This window comes from Prionailurus bengalensis, chromosome B3 (assembly GCF_016509475.1).
Source record: "Prionailurus bengalensis isolate Pbe53 chromosome B3, Fcat_Pben_1.1_paternal_pri, whole genome shotgun sequence".
NCBI lineage: Eukaryota > Metazoa > Chordata > Mammalia > Carnivora > Felidae > Prionailurus > Prionailurus bengalensis.
Window position 1 is genome coordinate 1,218,166 of NC_057355.1, and position 17,593 is coordinate 1,235,758.

Consider the following 17,593-nt stretch of genomic DNA (forward strand, 5'->3'; position numbering starts at 1 on the left):
GAGGGAGAGGGAGAGGAATATATAACCCATTATGAACTCCCATGAATAACTGATGAATAATAGTGCTCATTTCTGGATAAGGAAATTATGAACAATTTTATTTACTTTATGTCCACTTTCTAACCAACTGTGAATCACCAACACACCAAGAGAAAATTTAGAAGGTATAAATGAGCAATTGACAGAAAAATAGGCAATAAACACTTCTTTAAAATTCAGCCATGACTAGTAATAAAAGAAACACAAATGAGAACAATGACCTAATACATCTTTAATTATCACGTTAGCAAGTTTCTTCAACAGTGAGATCTCGTGAGGTGGAGGATGCACTAAGCCATGAGCAAGGGGTAATGAAAAGTGGTACGGCCTTCACGGAGCAGCCCGTCGCACTCTGTATGCAAGTGGTAAAGTTTTGCCTACCTTTCCCTCGGGAACCTCAAGTATTTTGCTCTTAGGAAATAATTCTGAAACTTGAAAAAGACCGACGAAAGGGCCTTCACCGGAGTGTGGTTTACGACAGAGAGAAGCCACAGGAGAGCGTCACATCTGAAACAGAGAATTGGTTAAAGGTATTGCGGTTCACACGCACACTCGTGTCTCACGCAGCCACTGACAAGGCAGTAGAAGAACTCGCAGTCGTGTGGAAATAAGTCACAGAGGAATAGACCTCTGGATGGATGGCTTCGTAGCTGATTTTTAAGGAAACAAGACTAATACAGCGTACTCTGTTGTTTAATTCTAGTTTTATAAATTACACTTGTGTATTATAAATATTATATCAGCCTCTTTTTCTTGCTCATCTGCACCTCCCGAGTGTTTAATAACAAGCACTGTGACAGTCGTATTATTCATTTCCGATCTGGCATTAGACCAGACCAAGGAAAGGAAGCGTCTCTTGATCTAAGCCAATCATAGCAGTCTGGCTTCCCGTTTTCCCAGCGTCCTCAGATATGTCCCATTTCTAATAGATTCAAGGAGAACCTGGCTGTGCGATGTACTTCTGGGCAAGGTTTGCCCTTCGGATAAGAGGAAAGATGTGATTGCCTCCGCTCCTTCCCAGTGGTCTGTCTGGGATGTGGATGTTATGGCTTGAGCTGACGGCAGCCTTCTGGAAAACTCCAGGGGGATGCCACAGGCATCAACTGCTGGCCCTGGGAGTTTTGAACCTCTGAACCCTCATCAGCAGTGGCCCACCTTCAGACATGCGGTTGTGTAAGAAGATCAGTCCCTCTTTGTTTGAGACGGGCTTTCTGATACTTGCTGCAAAAAGCATATCCGATTTACATGTGCAATAGACGCATTTGAAAGAAACTATTTTTTTTAACATTAAAGGTGGGCTAAGAGGACTGGAAGAACATGTCCATATCTTATCTGTATTTTCTAGGCAATACCGATAACACACTTACAATAACAATCTAGTCAAAGTTATTTAAAAATGTGTCATAGCCTGGAACACATCCAGTCCCACGACACTGACCTCAAGAGACCTAGTAGACCTGGAATGGATTTGCTGCGTGATCTTGGGAAAATGCCTCATGGCTCTAGAACATAGCCTCCGAATCTGGGTACAGACAATGAATCAGAGGACTTAAGGCTCCTTGCTTACAGCTCCGGCCAAGCAGCTCAGTATTGACCTCTGAGCCTGTCTTCCCTACGGACGATGACTGACCAAAAGTGTACTCTGTGCAGGGAACCCGTTCAGGCTGGGAAATAAACACTGTCCCTGCCCTGGCTTGGAACGGAGGGTATACTCATGGGCACAGAGAAGACGCTGGTGATTACCAGACACAGGATGGGGTGGGGAGCAAAAACGGGAGAAGGCTAAAAAGTACAAACTCCCAGCTACAAAATAAGTCCTGGGGATGTGATGTATCGCATGGGGACTATGGTTAGTAATAGGTCCTATATTATTACTTGAAGCTATTTTTTTACTGTTTGTTTTTGAGGGAGCGCAAGCAGAGGAGGGGAAGAGAGGGGGTGACAGAGGATCTTCAGTGGGCTCTGTGCTGACAGGCTGATAGCAGCAAGCCCGGTGTGGGGCTTGAACTCATGAACCATGAGATCGTGACCTGAGCCAAAGTCAGACGCTCAGCCAACTGAGCCACCCAGGCACCCCCATATATTTGAAAGTTGCTAAGAGAGTAGATCTTAGACGTTTTCATCACCAGAAAAAAACTGTAACTGTGTAATGTGATGGACGTTAATCAGATTACCGTGGTGATCATTTTGCAAGATGTACATACAAATACTGAATCATGACGTTGTGAATCTGAAACTAATACGTTATATGTCAATTATCGCTAAAAACAAACAGAAAAACAAAAACAGTGCGTGGGAAGCATGGCACCAAGGATCACTTTCTAATGTTCTTTGTGGCGTCAGAATACCGTCTGACGTGATTCTCCTCTGTTAAGAGTGGAGCAAACCCTCCCCTAAGCCTCCCAACCAAAGCCCTAATTCTGCAGCACGTTCTAGCACCTTCTTGCTAAGATGCCCAATGCGTCCCGTCCAGCTATACACCTGCAGGCGTGTTCCTGGAGGTCTCCGGCTAGGAGGCATTGCCAACAGTGGGGATTCTTTTCTGCTACTACTAGTAAGGATTATTTTTTGAAAATTGTTGTTGTTGTTAATCAAGTGGGTCTAGCACGTAGGGTGCATCTCTGGCAAAGGGGCGGAGACTCCACCAGAAGGCGGATTTGGAAGAGCATGCAAAACGTTTGCCTCGTGTCCTTTTGTGTGAACTGGGGGTCATGGAACAGCAGACCACTGATTCTCACACACACGCACGCACACACACGCCCAGAGACATGCTGACAAATCCAGATTTTTAGAAGGGCCCTCCACGAAGGCAGAGAACGTGTCTTTCTTGTTCACAGCTCAGTCTCCAGCATGTACCAAAAATAAAATAAACTAAAATGAAGTAAAATAAAATAAAAAATAAAATAAAATGAAATAAAATAAAATAAAAAATAAAATAAAATGAAATAAAATAAAAAATAATAAAATAAAGTAATGAAATAATAAAAATAAAAAAATAAAATGCAGATTTGGTCACACGGCCCAAACTCGATACGTTTTTCTTGAATAATAAGTGAATTCAAGCACCCGAAAGTCTTTCTAACAGTTTACTTTGAGGGGCGCCTGGGTGGCGCAGTCGGTTAAGCGTCCGACTTCAGCCAGGTCACGATCTCGCAGTCCGGGAGTTCGAGCCCTGCGTCGGGCTCTGGGCTGATGGCTCAGAGCCTGGAGCCTGTTTCCGTTCTGTGTCTCCCTCTCTCTCTGCCCCTCCCCCGTTCATGCTCTGTCTCTCTCTGTCCCAAAAATAAATAAACGTTGAAAAAAAAAATTTTAACAGTTTACTTTGAATATTACTGGATCAGGTAGACAAACACAGCGAAGACATAGAGAGCGCCGACTGTCTACCAGGCAGAGCACGGGACATTTTACGTGTGTTAGCTGCCCCTCCTCCCTGGCCTGATGAAGCAGACCCTTTCTTTTCTTTTTTTCCTTTTTCTTGTCGAGTACAGTTGACACATGTTAAATGTATTCGTTTCAAGTGCAGCACAGTGATTCGGCCACTTGATAGGTGCCGCCATGGTCACCACAAACGCGGCTTCCATCTACAGTAGATACTGTTATTAATTCAGTTTTATGGAGGTGGAAACTGAGGTACAGACCGGTTAGTGACTCACCAGAGATCCACGGCTGGCAAGTGGTTGGGTTGGGATTTCAGTCCATGCAGTCCGACTCCGGCGTTGGCTCAGCTTCCCCAATCCCGTCCTGCCTCGCGGTACAAAGTACAGGTGTAGAGGGTAGTGATAGGTCATGAACTTCGCGTGGGGATAGGTCATGAACTTCGCGTGGGGATAGGTCATGAACTTCGCGTGGGGATAGGTCATGAACTTCGCGTGGGGATAGGTCATGAACTTCGCGTGGGGATGGGATAGGTCATGAACTTCGCGTGGGGATGGGATAGGTCATGAACTTCGCGTGGGGATGGGATAGGTCATGAACTTCGCGTGGGGATGGGATAGGTCATGAACTTCGCGTGGGGATGGGATAGGTCATGAACTTCGCGTGGGGATAGGTCATGAACTTCGCGTGGGGATGGGATAGGTCATGAACTTCGCGTGGGGATAGGTCATGAACTTCGCGTGGGGATAGGTCATGAACTTCGCGTGGGGATAGGTCATGAACTTCGCGTGGGGATAGGTCATGAACTTCGCGTGGGGATGGGATAGGTCATGAACTTCGCGTGGGGATGGGATAGGTCATGAACTTCGCGTGGGGATGGGATAGGTCATGAACTTCGCGTGGGGATAGGTCATGAACTTCGCGTGGGGATAGGTCATGAACTTCGCGTGGGGATAGGTCATGAACTTCACGGGTGTATTCGCATGCATGTATCCAAAAGCACGCATTGTTTCCTTCAGCTGAACGGCCGTTCATTGTTTCCTGCAGGGAGCAGGAGGAAAAATGCTTTCTGGGTTTATCGGCCCCGTAACAGGCCGCAAAGTGGAACTTAGGCAGATCCCGTAATTCAACCACAACAAAGTAAACGCCGAAACTACTAGGGGGAAAGGCAACCGTGTCGGAATGGGAAGGGGGTGTAAGGACACGTTTGGAAGAGATGAAAAATTACAAGGTGGTGACAGGTGTAGCCGTGAGAGTCTGCCGTTGTGAACGAGGCGGGCAATTTTGTAGGAAAATGTAAATGACTAGGATTGACCCAAGGAGGAGGGGGGCCTTTCCTGTAGGAAACACTCACCCACGCGTGCTTGTTTTCACCTAGACGTGGGGGGCAGGCCTCCGCGAAGCCGGGGCGCGGGCGCGCTCACCTTGCAGATGCGATGCCGCGTGCTTTGAGTCCTGGGCGCCTGGAGCAGGTGCGCTGAAGGGCGGGGCTGGGATGGAAACAGATCCTCGAGCCCACCCCCCTCCCCTGAGTCTTACCGCCACAGCCCCCCTCTTCCCTTCTTCTCCCGCCCACGCTGTGGGCGGAAGTCCTGGATCCCAGGGCGTTTGACGAAGGAAGCCCGAGGAAGGCAGAAGAGCGTGGACAGCAGAGGAGACCCGGGCTCACGTCCCTCCCGGGGTCCGGCACGTGCGGCGTCAGGCTTGCGGCGCGCGCGCCCCTCGACCGGCCCCGGGGTCGCCGCGCCCACGCCCGGGGGCCCCCACCCGGCTGGGGCGGAGCCGTCAGGCGCGCCTGGCCGCCGCGGTCGGGGTGCGGGCGGGGCGGCGGGCGCCTCTGCCCGCCCCCGCCGCCCCCGCGGTGCTCGCTCCTCCCCGGCGCACACGCCCACACGGCCGCGCTCGGGGCGCGGGCGGGCGGCAGCGCTCGCCAGCCAGCCGGCGGGGCCCCGGGACGGCGCGCAGGGCCGGGCTGCGCAGGAGACCTGCAAACCAGAGCTGGGCGAGACCGTCGTCTTCCACGCCTCCTTCTTTCTCTTTAAAGAAACTGCCGTGTTCCCGCTTGAACTGGGAGAAGCGAGGGGTGACGCAGAGGCTTTACTGACGAACCTTGAAGTTCCGGGCAAGTCATTCTACGGGACCCGCGAGGCCCGGCGTGAGCCCAGCGCCCGCGCGGGTCAGCCCGGCAGCGCCCTTCGGTAAGCGGCCCGAAGCCAAGCCGAGGGCCCCTGACTTTGCTTCTGGAGCAATGACACCACCGGTGGCCTGCACTCAGGTGGCCTCGTTTGGTGAGCACCCCCAGCAGGTAAGCGCACCCGCAGGGGTCTCCGGTGGCTCACTGTGTGAGAGGGATCTTGCGCTCCCCAAAAGTCAGCCCACGCTGTTGAGCCGCAGGCAGGAGTGGGAGGCTGGAGGGGGGAAGTCTGGTTTTATCACAGGAAACTGTGGGAGAAGGGTGTGGAACACGGGTTTACATTTTTCATTTTTGCATTGACGCGTGGGGGTGAGGTGCGCAGGGGCCTGGATTTTTGTAGGAGATGGTTGCGGAGCGGGGCTGGGTGATAGGCGTCTGGATTTCTGCAGACACTGAAGGGGGAGCAAAGCTTACATGTTTGCAAAACCTCTGAGGATCGACAGAGTGGTGAGAGGTTGTGATCCCGAGAATGCTCCAGAAATTGTAAAGAGTTTGAAGGTGAGCATTTCAGAGCAGGGATGGAGACGCACTTACCGCGCAGGGCCTTCTGGAAGCTGCGCACAGAGCCGGCGGCGTGGAGCGCGCCCCGCCGGCGTCCAGCACCTCGGACAGCGCCGGGCAGCGCGCAGAGCCCGGGCCGTCGCCCCCACCCTTGGCGGGGCGGGGGGGCGGGGGGGGGGTGTGGGGAGAAACGCTAACGCGGAGCTCTGCGTCGGATCCGCCTCTAACTGCTTCCCGTGGCTGCAGAAGGAAGAGGCGGGGTATAAAATATCCCCAAGCTGCCGCGAATGCTATGGCCGAGCGCGGTGGCCTCCTGGATTTTGAAAGGCGCACCCAAACTCCTTCAAGATCTAACATTATGGAGCGCTCACCTGGGCCAAGGCCCTGTGCTAAGCGCCCCACCTGCGTTCTGCGGTTGTTACGCGCGCCGCGAGCTTGTGTGCCATTATCCGTGTGCTGCGGATCAGAAAACGGGAGCAGAGGAGGCCAAGTAAACCCGTCCGAGTCTATACGACCACTTGGTGGTGTGGCTGCACCTGTAAACCGCACGCCAGGTGGCGGTAGTGGGGAGGTGTGCCTGAGCCGGCAGAATGTCCTCCGCGAAAGCGCCTAACTTGGGTTCAGAGGAACCAAGAGTTCGAATCCAAGCTACAGCTTACAAACATAGGCGCTTGGGCAAGATCGCACAACCTGTCTGCGCGGCAGGCTCTGTATCTGGAAGGTTGAGATCATAATGCTTCCCTTGCAAACGTGTGGGGGAGGGTGGTCAAAGAGAACTGTATATGGGAAAACTCAGCAAACGGCCCATCGCAGTTGGGGGGCGGAGGACAGAAATGGGGAGAAGGTGGTTGGAAGAGGGAGAGGTTGGGTGATGAATGGCAGAGGCCCTGGGGTGCGGGCTGAGTACCCCAGATCAGGGCTCAGAGGTAGGATCCTGGACGAGTTTAATGCAACATGATAATCCTTTAAATATTTATAGGACTTTGAAGAGTGTTTCCCTATTGCCTATATTTGACCCTTATAACAATCTTGGAAGGCAGAGACGGAGTTCTGTGCATTGGGCAAAATGCTGCTGGCCAGCAGTTAATTTCACAGCCACCTTGTAGCAGGGCTGAACTTAGAACCCGGGTGGCCTGTTTCTCTGCCATGGCCCCACCACGACCGTGCACCCTCAGAAGCTTGGATTACGGGGCAATCGTGGACCTGAAGTGCATCTAGAGAAACGCTGTCCGTGCCAGCTGGAGCCAGGTGATCAACCGAAAACATGTTCAACCATTATCTTTTATTTTGTTCCACAAAGAATTTCAAGTGGTGTTTTATAAAGATACACAAGAGGTCAGGTGGACACGTATCAGAAATAGCTGAGATTCATTAGGATATAATTGTGTGCAAACTTACGTGTGCAAACGTGGTCACAGCGGGATGCTGATCTCACTGAAACTGCAGTGAATACAGCACATCCTTCAACTGGAAAAAAAAAAACAAACACAAATTGAGAAAGTAGGGGAGAGACAAGATTAAGGCCACAGCCAGAAACAAGATGAACACAAAGCATGAATATTGTAAAGTCCTAGAAACCCTGGGCCTCTAAGTACGGTCATGTGTGTCCCCAGTTCTTTCCTTGGGAACAGGAGGTGCTCTGCAGACGTTTGCAGGTGCCGGTGGACCCTCCTCTTTTGCCTCCCTTTCCCACGGGGGTCAAATACAGGTAGACTTGGAACCAAATGCAGTGCCTCAATCCTCCGATTTACCACGGTGCCAAACATGGCAAGGTTAGCTGGAAATCCGATGCCAAGGTGACTCGAGGAGGAGGAGACAAAACATGGTAGTTTATCTGCACTGAAATAATTGTGAGTCACTTTTTTTTTAGATATGAACTTAAAAATTTTTTTCAACATTTATTTATTTTTGAGAGAGAGAGAGAGAGAGAGCACCAGTGGAGAAGGGGCAGAGAGGGAGACAGAATCCGAAGCAGGCTCCAGGGTCCGAGCTGTCAGCACAGAGCCCGACGCGGGGCTTGAACCCACGAACCGTGAGATCGTGACCTGAGCCGACGTCGGACGCTGAAGCCACTGAGCACCACCCCCCTCCGGCCGCCCGGTTGGTTACCTTTTTATAATGGCTTGCAGAAGCACACCCTGCTTTAAAGCTTACACAAAGGGCTTCTCCATCTGGTAGCTCAGCAGAGAGTCCTAACAAACCTGTAGAGGTAAGAAGGTAAGAGGTGATGGGGACAACACAGACACAGCATCATGACTTGTGTCGCAAGCAGTTTACTTTTACACCCAGTGTCATAGACCCACATACCTACAAAGACCAGGAAAGTAGCCTGAATGTATGAATTGGGTCAGTTGTAAGGCTACAGAGAGTGGCAGGGCCTTTGCCAAACTGAACAATGAGTGATCCATTTTAAAATATTCAAACTGAAACAAAACTAAAACACTATGCCGGTCAAGCCAGACGTACCTGCCCCTGTGGGCTGCACTTGGCCCCCAGCCCATTACTGGGCAGCCTTGGTCTACACTGCTCAGGCAAAAGATGTGGGGCAGCACGGGAGTGAGAGAGCTTGGGTTCAGCAAGATAAAGGACTCGATCTGTCCTGAAATTCCCCATTTCTAAACTGGGAACGACTGGACAACACGGCCCCTCGCAGCCTCGGAAACCTTAGACTTTCATAATTCTGTTTACGGTAAAATAGCCCCAGGGCTTCTGGACGAACATGGTAATCACTTCCACCCACCCGCCCCTTCCATCAGAGAAAGCATCGTTTTATTTTTTTCTGGCGTTGGTGATATTTTAGTCTTCGGTGTGTCTCTTCCAGTCCCTGTGCCTTTGGGAGGTGTACCCGCCCCATGACGGTGGGGTTGAGACAGAAAACAGCCGTGAGGAGTGACCGGGAGAAGGGGCGGGCTGGGTGGGGGACAAGTGGAGAGGCACCAGGCACATTCTGCTCATTTCTCCGTTAACTCTTCTTCTGAAACACAGGGAAGAAAAACACCCACTTGGGGGCTGCTAATTTTAAAACATGGTGCCCAGGGCAGTCAAAGTGCACGGGGTTTCAAAATTCTGGGCACACGTCAGCCCCTTTGGGTCAGAATTGCTTCCTTCTCTCCGACAGGCTGGGAAGCCGTGAAAGGCACGTGGTCTTTCGTGCATTAGGTGTTCCTGACGTTTGTCTGTGATGCACACACAGGAGGAGGTAAATGCCCAAATGCAAGTGACTTAGCTCTTGGCTGATGCCCTCATCCGATCGGTCACTGTTGAATACATCTCCGGCTTCATGCTTCCTTAGCGTCCTCACACTGCCGCTTCTGACCCTCCTCATCTCTCAGGGGCTCCCAGGTGACCTCCAGCCTCCCGCCGGACCTTCCAAGCCTGAATTCCACACACTTATTTGTTCTTAATGCCTTGCACGTGTATTGACCCTCAACATTTATATGGTGGCGAATGAATGAGTGGATGGATGGATGGGTGGGCAGGTAATCCCAGCGTGTCAGTCAAGGCTCACTCTGGTATAAGTAATAGAAATTAGTGCACATGTCATAAGCAGACACGAGCTAGTTCATCAACGCTTTATGGGGTTAGGAGACCCGGGGGGCGGGGGGAGGAGTGAGGGAATGGCAAGCGGAGCAAACACGAGGGGCACGGCACTGAGCCAGCCACGGCCTGCCAGCGAGCGCGGCTTGCTGGGTTGTGGGAGAGGATAATCTACCGCATCCCACCCGCAGCCTGGAACCCGCCAAGAGCAGGCTCTGGTGGAAGACAAGGAAAAGAGTTTGCCTGGTACCTACCTCTCGCCTCCACACGCTCTCGGTCCACATACACTCTGGAGAGGGTGAATGCGCCCACGCCTCTGTGCTGAGTGGCTTCGCCACCTGGAGGCCTCCGGGGAGACCGAGTCCCCGGTCAGCCGAGCGCAGGTGTGGGCCTGGGCCCCCCGGCCTGACGCAGTGGAGAGGGGGCACGCCTAGAGGAGGCCACCGGGGCCAGGAGGCGAGGCGGTGGCCGAAGCCCTGAGGCGGGGAATGGGCCCCGGGCGGGCAGAGAGTGGGTCTCGAGGCCTCGCCAGGCGGCACGCGGCAGGCGGCAGGAGAGCGAAGGGTCTGGTCCCGTCCTCACACAAGTGTTTGTTTCCTGGCGTGTGTGTCACATAAGGAACTTCTGTTGGGAGGCCACGGTGAAGGCTGGCCGGAGGCTATACGAGGAGCAGCTCCCCCCGCACAGAGAAGGTCATTCCTGTAGATGGGCTGGGAGCAACCAGAATGCCTGGCCTCCACCCTGTTCTCTCCTCAGCAGCGGGGGTTAGGGACGAGGCCGAGCTCCGGGCAGGAGGTGACCCCTGACCGCAAACGAAGGGAGACCGGCACCAGCTAGATGTCCCGTGCTGTCCCCTCCCTCCCCACCCCTGACCTTGAGGGACGTGGCCGGCCCCCCACGCGACACGGAGAGAGGACCCGATTGTCCACCCACATGACCTTCCCCTTTTCTCTTCCTCATCCTCCTTCCAACTACCCTGAAGCCGACGAGGGAGAGAAGACCGTGTTCCTGCCTCGGGGGCTCGGCGGGGGGGGGGGGGGGGGGGGGGGCTAGGCTCTGGGAGGGGGCTGGCCCAGGAGATTAACACACCAGGGCTCAGCACAGAAGGTGGCGAAGTATCAAGGAATCCAGGAGATGCGGTTATCAACCGTGTGTGTGTGTGAGTGTGTGTATGTCAGTGTGTGGGGGGGTCTGTGAGTGTGAGTCTGTGAGAAAGAGTACCTAGTGTTGTATAGCGTCCCAGTGTATGAATACGGCACAATTTCTTTATTTTCTTCATCGCGGGATGTCTCACTTTTGCTTTTTGTGAATAGTGCTGTCGGGAACGCTTTTGTACCTGGTTCGCTGCACAGATTTATCGGTAATTATTGATATGAACGAACCTTCCCCAAACGAGTGGCTTAGAACCAGAACCACTTGTTTGTGCGTGTTTCTGCAGTTTGGACCAGGCTCTGGGCACATCTGCTGCCTCGCCCGGGGTCCTGCCTGCACTTGTAACTACCGGGGGTCCGGGGCAACCTCGCCCAAACGGTCGCGGTCAGCTGGGGCTCCCTGTGTCCTCCCCGGCAGGACAACCCATGTGTCTTTATGAGGCAGCGGGGCTCCAGGAGAGCAAACTGGAAGCTGGGAGGCCCACGGAGGCCCTGCCTCGAAAGTCACAGTCACTCCTGCTGCATCTTGTGGGTCACACGCTGACCCCTCCTCTTGATGGGCGGAGGGGGGGGCGGGGGGGAGCGAGCACTGGCCCCTGGCGCGCCGTGTGCACGCTGGGACGGCCGGACTTTGTGGCCGTGTTTTCCGGGCTCCCACAGACAGAACCCAGACGCGGAATTACCCGCTGGAGCGCTGGTCTCGTCCTCCCACCCACTGGGTCCCGTTGCTTCCCGTCCCTCCCCGGGCATTGCCAGGCTGGCTAATTTTAGCCATGCTAATTTGGACACTGTGCCTCCTGGTATCTCACTGGGCTTTGATTTGGTTTCGTTTGACTACCCACGAGGCCGAACACCTGTTTGTGTGCTTACTGGCCAGTCGTGGTTGGGGAAGGACGTGATCTGTGGGAGGTGTTCATACAGCCTGGAGCTGAGCTGGTTGTAACTCTACTCGGCTTTCTTCCACCTTGAGTGGTTTTCTTCTCGATTAGAAAGGAAGGAACATTTGAGCCCAGGTTTGCAGGGTGGTGAATAATTAAACAGAGCGGGGTCTCTGTTAGACCTCACAGTTAGAAAGCGGCTCGGGGACAGCGAGCGGGGCGTTTGAGAGCCAGACGGACAGTGCGTGTCGGGCGCACAGCTCTGGGTGGACGGACAGATGGATGGCGCGTGCAGGGAGCAGGGAAGCCCTGGGTGGACAGATGGACAGACAGTGTGTGGGCGCGGGAGCCCTGGGTGGACAGATGGACAGACAGCGCGTGCAGGCGTGGGAGCCCTGGGTGGACAGACGGACGGATGGTGTGTGCAGGAGTCCTGGTGGCCCTGGGGGCGATGCGCCAGCACACGAAGGGCCCTCGCTGAGCGGAGACCTCGCACCCTCACTGCACGTTCCCGCTCCGTTATGTAGCGCCCGGAAATCCTGCTGCAAACGTCCAGAGCCGCACACAGACCTCGACACCCTGACCCTGTGTGCGCAGCGCCAGTGCCGAGCAGGGATGGTGGGGCCTAAGGGAAACGCCAGCGCCCGTGTGTGTGCACGCATGCGTGCGCGCGCACGCGCACACACCACATGCACACGCCCCCCCCCCCACGCATACACATGTACATGCTCACACTTATGGGCACACCCGCACGCACACCCCACACGTGCATGCGCACACCCGTACACACACACACCCGTAGGAGGCTGAAGACGGAAGCACGGGGGGACAGAGACTCGCGACCGCACGGTGGTCACGTTGCTGCAGAAGATCTCGCGGGAACACCCACAACAGCAACGAGATCACACCGAGACACGGCTGTTGGAGGCACAGAGACGAGCTGGGCCGTCCGCCGTCGTGGCGTCGGAAGAGAGCGACGTCGAGGCGTGCGTACGCGTGTGCGTGCACGGGAGAGTGCGGTTTGGGCCTTCTAAGCAAACAGCAAGTGTCTGTGAGCGTATGAAACGCTTGTGAGGGGTGTGAATCCCTCTCTCGCGTTCGGCCAAGCCAGGCTCTGACTTCCAGGCCGGTGGACGTTGTGAACCGCTGGCCGCCGCTCGCGGCAGTGGCGTCGGGAAGCCGTGGTGCCCACCGGGCGACGAGGAACCCTGGGAACCGCGGCCCCTCCTCGGCAGGAGGGACGAGAGTACGCGTGGAGGGGCTGTGCCGGCAGACGCCTGGGCCAGGGAGGGGGCCCGCCTGTCTGAATTCGGGGAAGGCTCTCGGGCAACACCCGGCCTGGAGGCTCCGGGTGCGGGAACCGGGCGGCGGCCGCGGGGAGGACGAAAGCGGAAAAACCTTCGGCGGCTGCAGACTCACCCCGGCGGAGGAAGCTGCAGCCTGAGCTTTGTGCCCTGTGACGCCTGCGAGCAACGTGCGGTCCCGTCCGCCCTCCGCCTCGTACCTGCCCACGGGAAGGCCGTTCTTTGGCGTTATTCTGGAAGACTAGGGGGAGGAGGGGAGGGTTGTGACATCAGGGCTGCCGCGAGGTTGAGTTTGTTTTGCGATGATTCTCTCTGCTTCCTCCCCGATCGCGATAGTAACCCGTGTTTCTGGTGGATTCCTTCCCGGCCTTTCGGATGCCCGCCTGGAAGAACAGCGCATCCGCTATCTACGAGGTGACCCATGGGGTGTGAATCGCTGCCCGATGTCGGCGCTGCAGCAGTGACCCGGGGGGACACACACCTTCCCTCGTGGGACGCAGGTGCCCGTGGGCATGGAGCGGAGTTTCCTAAGCGGCATTTGAGGTGAGTGTGGGGCGGGCAGCCCCCGCGTGTGTGATCGCTTGCCAGGTTTATGTCAGCTGCTGTCCTGTGTGGATGTTTTCTGTCCGCTCTCCCGTAAACCCCCACCGTGGCTTCACCAGGCGGCCGTCCCCGTCCCTCCCACCACATCACAGATGAAGAGACGGACCCAGATGAGCTGGACGATGCGGCCGAGGTGGCCTCACCTGGGATCAGGCGGGGACAGGACCGCATCCAGCCCTGTGACAGCCGCACTATCAGCACCCGGGCGCCTCCAGAACGCACGCCATGCTTCTCTCTTCTTCCCTCGCTAGGTCTGGTCGCCGCGGTGGCTCGGAGGCGCGGAGGCCAGCGCGATGGAGGAGGACACTGAACTGAGAACCGACGGAAACTCACTCTTAAAGGCTGTGTGGCTGGGGAGGCTCAGGCTGACCAGACTCCTCCTGGAAGGGGGCGCTTACATCAACGAGAGCAATGACAAAGGCGAGACGGCTCTCATGGTGGCCTGCATCACCAAGCACGTGGACCAGCAGAGCATCAGCAAGTCCAAGATGGTCAAGTACCTGCTGGACAACAGGGCGGACCCCAATATCCAGGACAAGTCTGGCAAGACGGCCCTCATCCACGCCTGCATCAGGAGGGCCGGAGGAGAGGTGGTCTCTCTGCTCCTGGAGAACGGCGCGGACCCCAGCCTCGAGGACCGCACGGGGGCTTCGGCTCTGGTTTACGCGATACACGCGGATGACAAAGACGCCCTGAGACATCTCCTCGACGCCTGCAAAGCCAAAGGGAAGGAGGTGATTATCATCACAACAGATAAATCATCAGCGGGCGCCCAAACCGCCAAACAGTACCTTAACGTCCCTCCGTCACCCAAAGTGGAAGACAGACAGTCACCTCCACTGTGCGCGTCTCCCTCGGACGTCGAACTGAAGGCTCCGGGCCTGGGCGCTCTGCCCAGCGAGCGGGAGGATGACTTCTTCAGCGTCCAAACGGGGCATCCGAGTGGTTGCCACACCGCCAAGGCTCTCAACGAGCCTGGGTCACCCACCAGGAAAGTTGGGAACCTCAAGAGAGCCCGCTTGCCCCAGCTGAAGAGGCTCCAGTCCGAACCCTGGGGCCTGATTGCGCCGTCCGTGCTGGCTGCTAACGTGCGTCAGGACGACGCCCACGGCGCGGGCACAGACAGTGAGGTCATCAAGAGCATTAGCGACGTGTCCTTCCCCAAAAGGGGGCCGCTCTCCAGAGCCAGCAGTATCGACGGCAAAGACCCCGCCCTGTTCCCCACATTCACAGAGCAGATTCTGAAGATCCCAGCCTCGCCGGCACCCGCATCCTGGAAGGCCGCCTATGACAAGGGCCAGGCGTCCCACCCTCGTGTGGCCAGAAGAGGGACTCTCCCTGTGGAGCAGGAGAAGGCTGGAGTCAGTCCATCAGTGTCCCGCAAGTGGCTGGAAAATGACCCGTACGATTTCGATCTGCAGCCAGGGGCTGACCAGCTCAATCCCATCCCCCTGGAGTCGGGCAAAGGGCCCCTCGAGAGGAAGAGGCTGAACGGCTCCCACGTGGCTCTCTTCCATGGTTCCCGCGAGTCCCTGGACGCAGCGCCCAGCACCTCCCCCAGCTCGGCGCGCCCCAGGCCACCGCCTCTTCTGGAAAGGCGAGGTTCTGGGACTCTGCTGCTGGACCGCATCTCGCACACCAGGCCCGGCTTCCTTCCGCCTTTAAACGTAAATCTGAACCCACCCATCCCAGATATCAGGCCCGGCGGCAAACCTTCTTCTCCACTTGCCAGCGGCCTAAAATCCATGCTGCCCGTGGCTCCCAGCTCACCGAAGAGAGCTGACTCGAGGAGTCAAAAGAAACTACTCCGGAGGCACTCCATGCAGGTCGAGCATGTGAAACAGCTGTCTGGCTTTGAGGAGATCATGGCCTAGACACTTCCAGAGGGTCTCCACGTACCCGACGACAGGCATCATAATCTGGACCAACACAGCCGTGTGGGCCCTCTTCCTCCCGCCCGTCCCCCCGTGCTGCTGTGCGGGCCGCCTCACAGGGTACGGAACAGGGCCCCGCTTCCCTTCTGAAATGATCGTGGGTTGTTACGGGTTTGCTTGAAAAGGGCTCAGGGTGACTGGGTTCTGGGGATGAGGTTACCGAGAATAAATTTCTCCGAAGGAAGAAAACCTTTGGGGTTTGAGAGTAACGCAGCTGGTACGGTGATCTAGGCCCCTGACATCAGTTCCTTTCCACTAGACAAACTAGAATTTAGATCCCAGGACGGCAGTGAAAGCATGCCCTTAGTACTAAATCTATAAAGTGCCTACAAAGGAAATGAGGCTTTAGAATTTGTCATGTGTGCAAAAGCTCGAAACTGGCCCCTGAGATCTGGCAAGCTGCGTGTTATGTGTCAGCCCAAGGTGGAGAAGGGGGGGACAGAGCCCCCATCAGAAGCATCAGAAGGCGGGGAAGGCAGGGAGGGCCCCCCCATCACAGGGGCTCTGGCTGCCTGTCACCGGGTCATGGGGCAGTGTCCTGCTCGGCACGGTCACGGTCTTCCCAAACCCCCGTATCACACTGTGTTCACGTGCTCATCTGGATGTGCTATGAGTCCCCAGATACAACTACATGTCCCCCAAATTCCGATGTGCCGTTGTCATCGGTGCGTCAGATGTGAAATCGGCCTCATCCGCCTGCCCTGACATGAGCCGTTGCAAAATCTTGGGAAAACACAGCCAGGGTCTGGTAATTAATTTGGAGGTAAATGTGATACGGTTTCCAGAATAGACCTGTTTCTTGCCTGTTCTTCTGAAAAGTCGGTCAAACCCCCCACCCCCCGCAAAGCCAGAACAATACGTAGCGCTGGGCCGCGTACACGTGGAAAGCACAAGTGGGAGGTTCTCAGGCTGGAGGGAGTGGCGGGGAGTGGATCGGGTGTTGTAGCCCGAAAACTTCCGGGGGTGCAGACTGGCGTCTCCCCTGCTCTTGTCCAGGTAACTCCAGAGAAATCCGGTTTCTGCGAATTATCTGAAGTGTCTACGCAGTGGGAGGTTTGTAGAGATAACCCGGGTGACGCTTTCCAGCCGTTGCACAAACCCAGGAAGGGAAGCAGAGACTTAGCACGCTTGGTGTGACGGGGCCACATTTCAGGTGACGGGCCTGGTCGTTTTCCTGTTCATTTTTCCCTCCTGCTGCTCAGATTCGTGTGCTCTGTGGTTGGAAGAGTGTGGTCCCTGGGGGTCGCCTCCCGTGGAGGAAGGAGGAGAGGCTGTGAGGCCTGGGTTTGCAACTCTGTTCCGTCGTTTCCCAGCTTGGGGCCTTCGGCTTTTCTGAGCCTCCACTCGGTTGTCTGCAAAATGGGCTGGCAGTGCTTCACCTGGAAAGGGCGTGGGGGCCGGTGCCAGAACGGGCCTGTCCCGCACCCGGGGTGAGGAGGGGTCGCCCAGTCTCCCGCACATCTCCAGGCCTCTGAGGCTTCAGAATCTACAAGTTATACATAATATCCCACACAGAACGCAGTCAAGTCCAGCTGAAAAGTTCACGTGTCTCCTTGAGCTCCTCCGTGGTTCCGTAGTCCTGAGCCCCAAGTACATTCGTAAAGTAAATTCTGCCACATCCGCTTCTCATAACGATAGGGTCTCTGTGACGACACTTGCTAGACCCTTACCGGGGCATCCCGAACAAAAGTGCTGACGGCCAACGATGCTCACAGATAAGCCAAATGTTCATTTTTTGATGCTTCCTCCCGGGCGGGGGCACCACTGACACTTTACGCTGGGTCGTTCTGTGCCGTGGGGGCTGTCCTGGTCCACCCGCTAGGTGCCGGCAGCATCCTCCCCCGAATTGCGACAACCAAAAACGGCTCCAGACAAGGTCAGGCCGCTGGGGGGCGCCATCACCTCGGCTGATCACCGCCGCTCCAGGAGAAGGCGGTGCCAGAACAAGTCAAGACCCACGAAGCCGCACGCGGTCTGGCTGGCTCGGCCCTGCCCCTCACTTGAAGCCGTTCGAACTGTGCTTCTGTAGGACGACTGTGGTCGGGCTCTCAGGATTCCCGGCAAACACAAACGGAAG

At 55.7% G+C, this 17,593-nt stretch overlaps 1 protein-coding gene and 2 long non-coding RNA genes across 5 annotated transcripts; 1 reads left to right on the plus strand and 2 right to left on the minus strand.

Annotated features, from left to right (window-relative positions):
* Positions 1-256: 256 nt before the first annotated feature.
* LOC122468173 lies at positions 257-3,804 on the minus strand. The gene is made up of 2 exons (XR_006293143.1): positions 3,693-3,804; positions 257-546 (listed from the first exon to the last, which is right to left on the minus strand). It is a non-coding gene; the product is annotated as an uncharacterized LOC122468173 (long non-coding RNA).
* Positions 3,805-4,767: 963 nt separating this feature from the next.
* LOC122468174 lies at positions 4,768-6,796 on the minus strand. Its single transcript, XR_006293144.1, has 2 exons — positions 6,143-6,796; positions 4,768-4,904 (listed from the first exon to the last, which is right to left on the minus strand). It is a non-coding gene; the product is annotated as an uncharacterized LOC122468174 (long non-coding RNA).
* On the plus strand, positions 5,332-16,369 carry ANKRD34C (ankyrin repeat domain 34C). Of its 3 annotated transcripts, none has more exons than XM_043554605.1 (3): positions 5,332-5,719; positions 13,316-13,522; positions 13,834-16,369. In XM_043554605.1, the coding sequence occupies exon 3, from the start codon at positions 13,876-13,878 to the stop codon at positions 15,454-15,456; it is 1,581 nt and encodes a 526-aa protein (XP_043410540.1). In that variant the 5' UTR covers positions 5,332-5,719; positions 13,316-13,522; positions 13,834-13,875; the 3' UTR covers positions 15,457-16,369. The 3 variants fall into 3 exon arrangements, with proteins under 3 accessions (XP_043410540.1, XP_043410542.1, XP_043410541.1); XM_043554607.1 differs by lacking the exon at positions 5,332-5,719 and adding an exon at positions 12,488-12,673; XM_043554606.1 differs by lacking the exon at positions 5,332-5,719 and adding an exon at positions 12,488-12,661.
* The last annotated feature ends 1,224 nt before the right edge of the window (positions 16,370-17,593 follow it).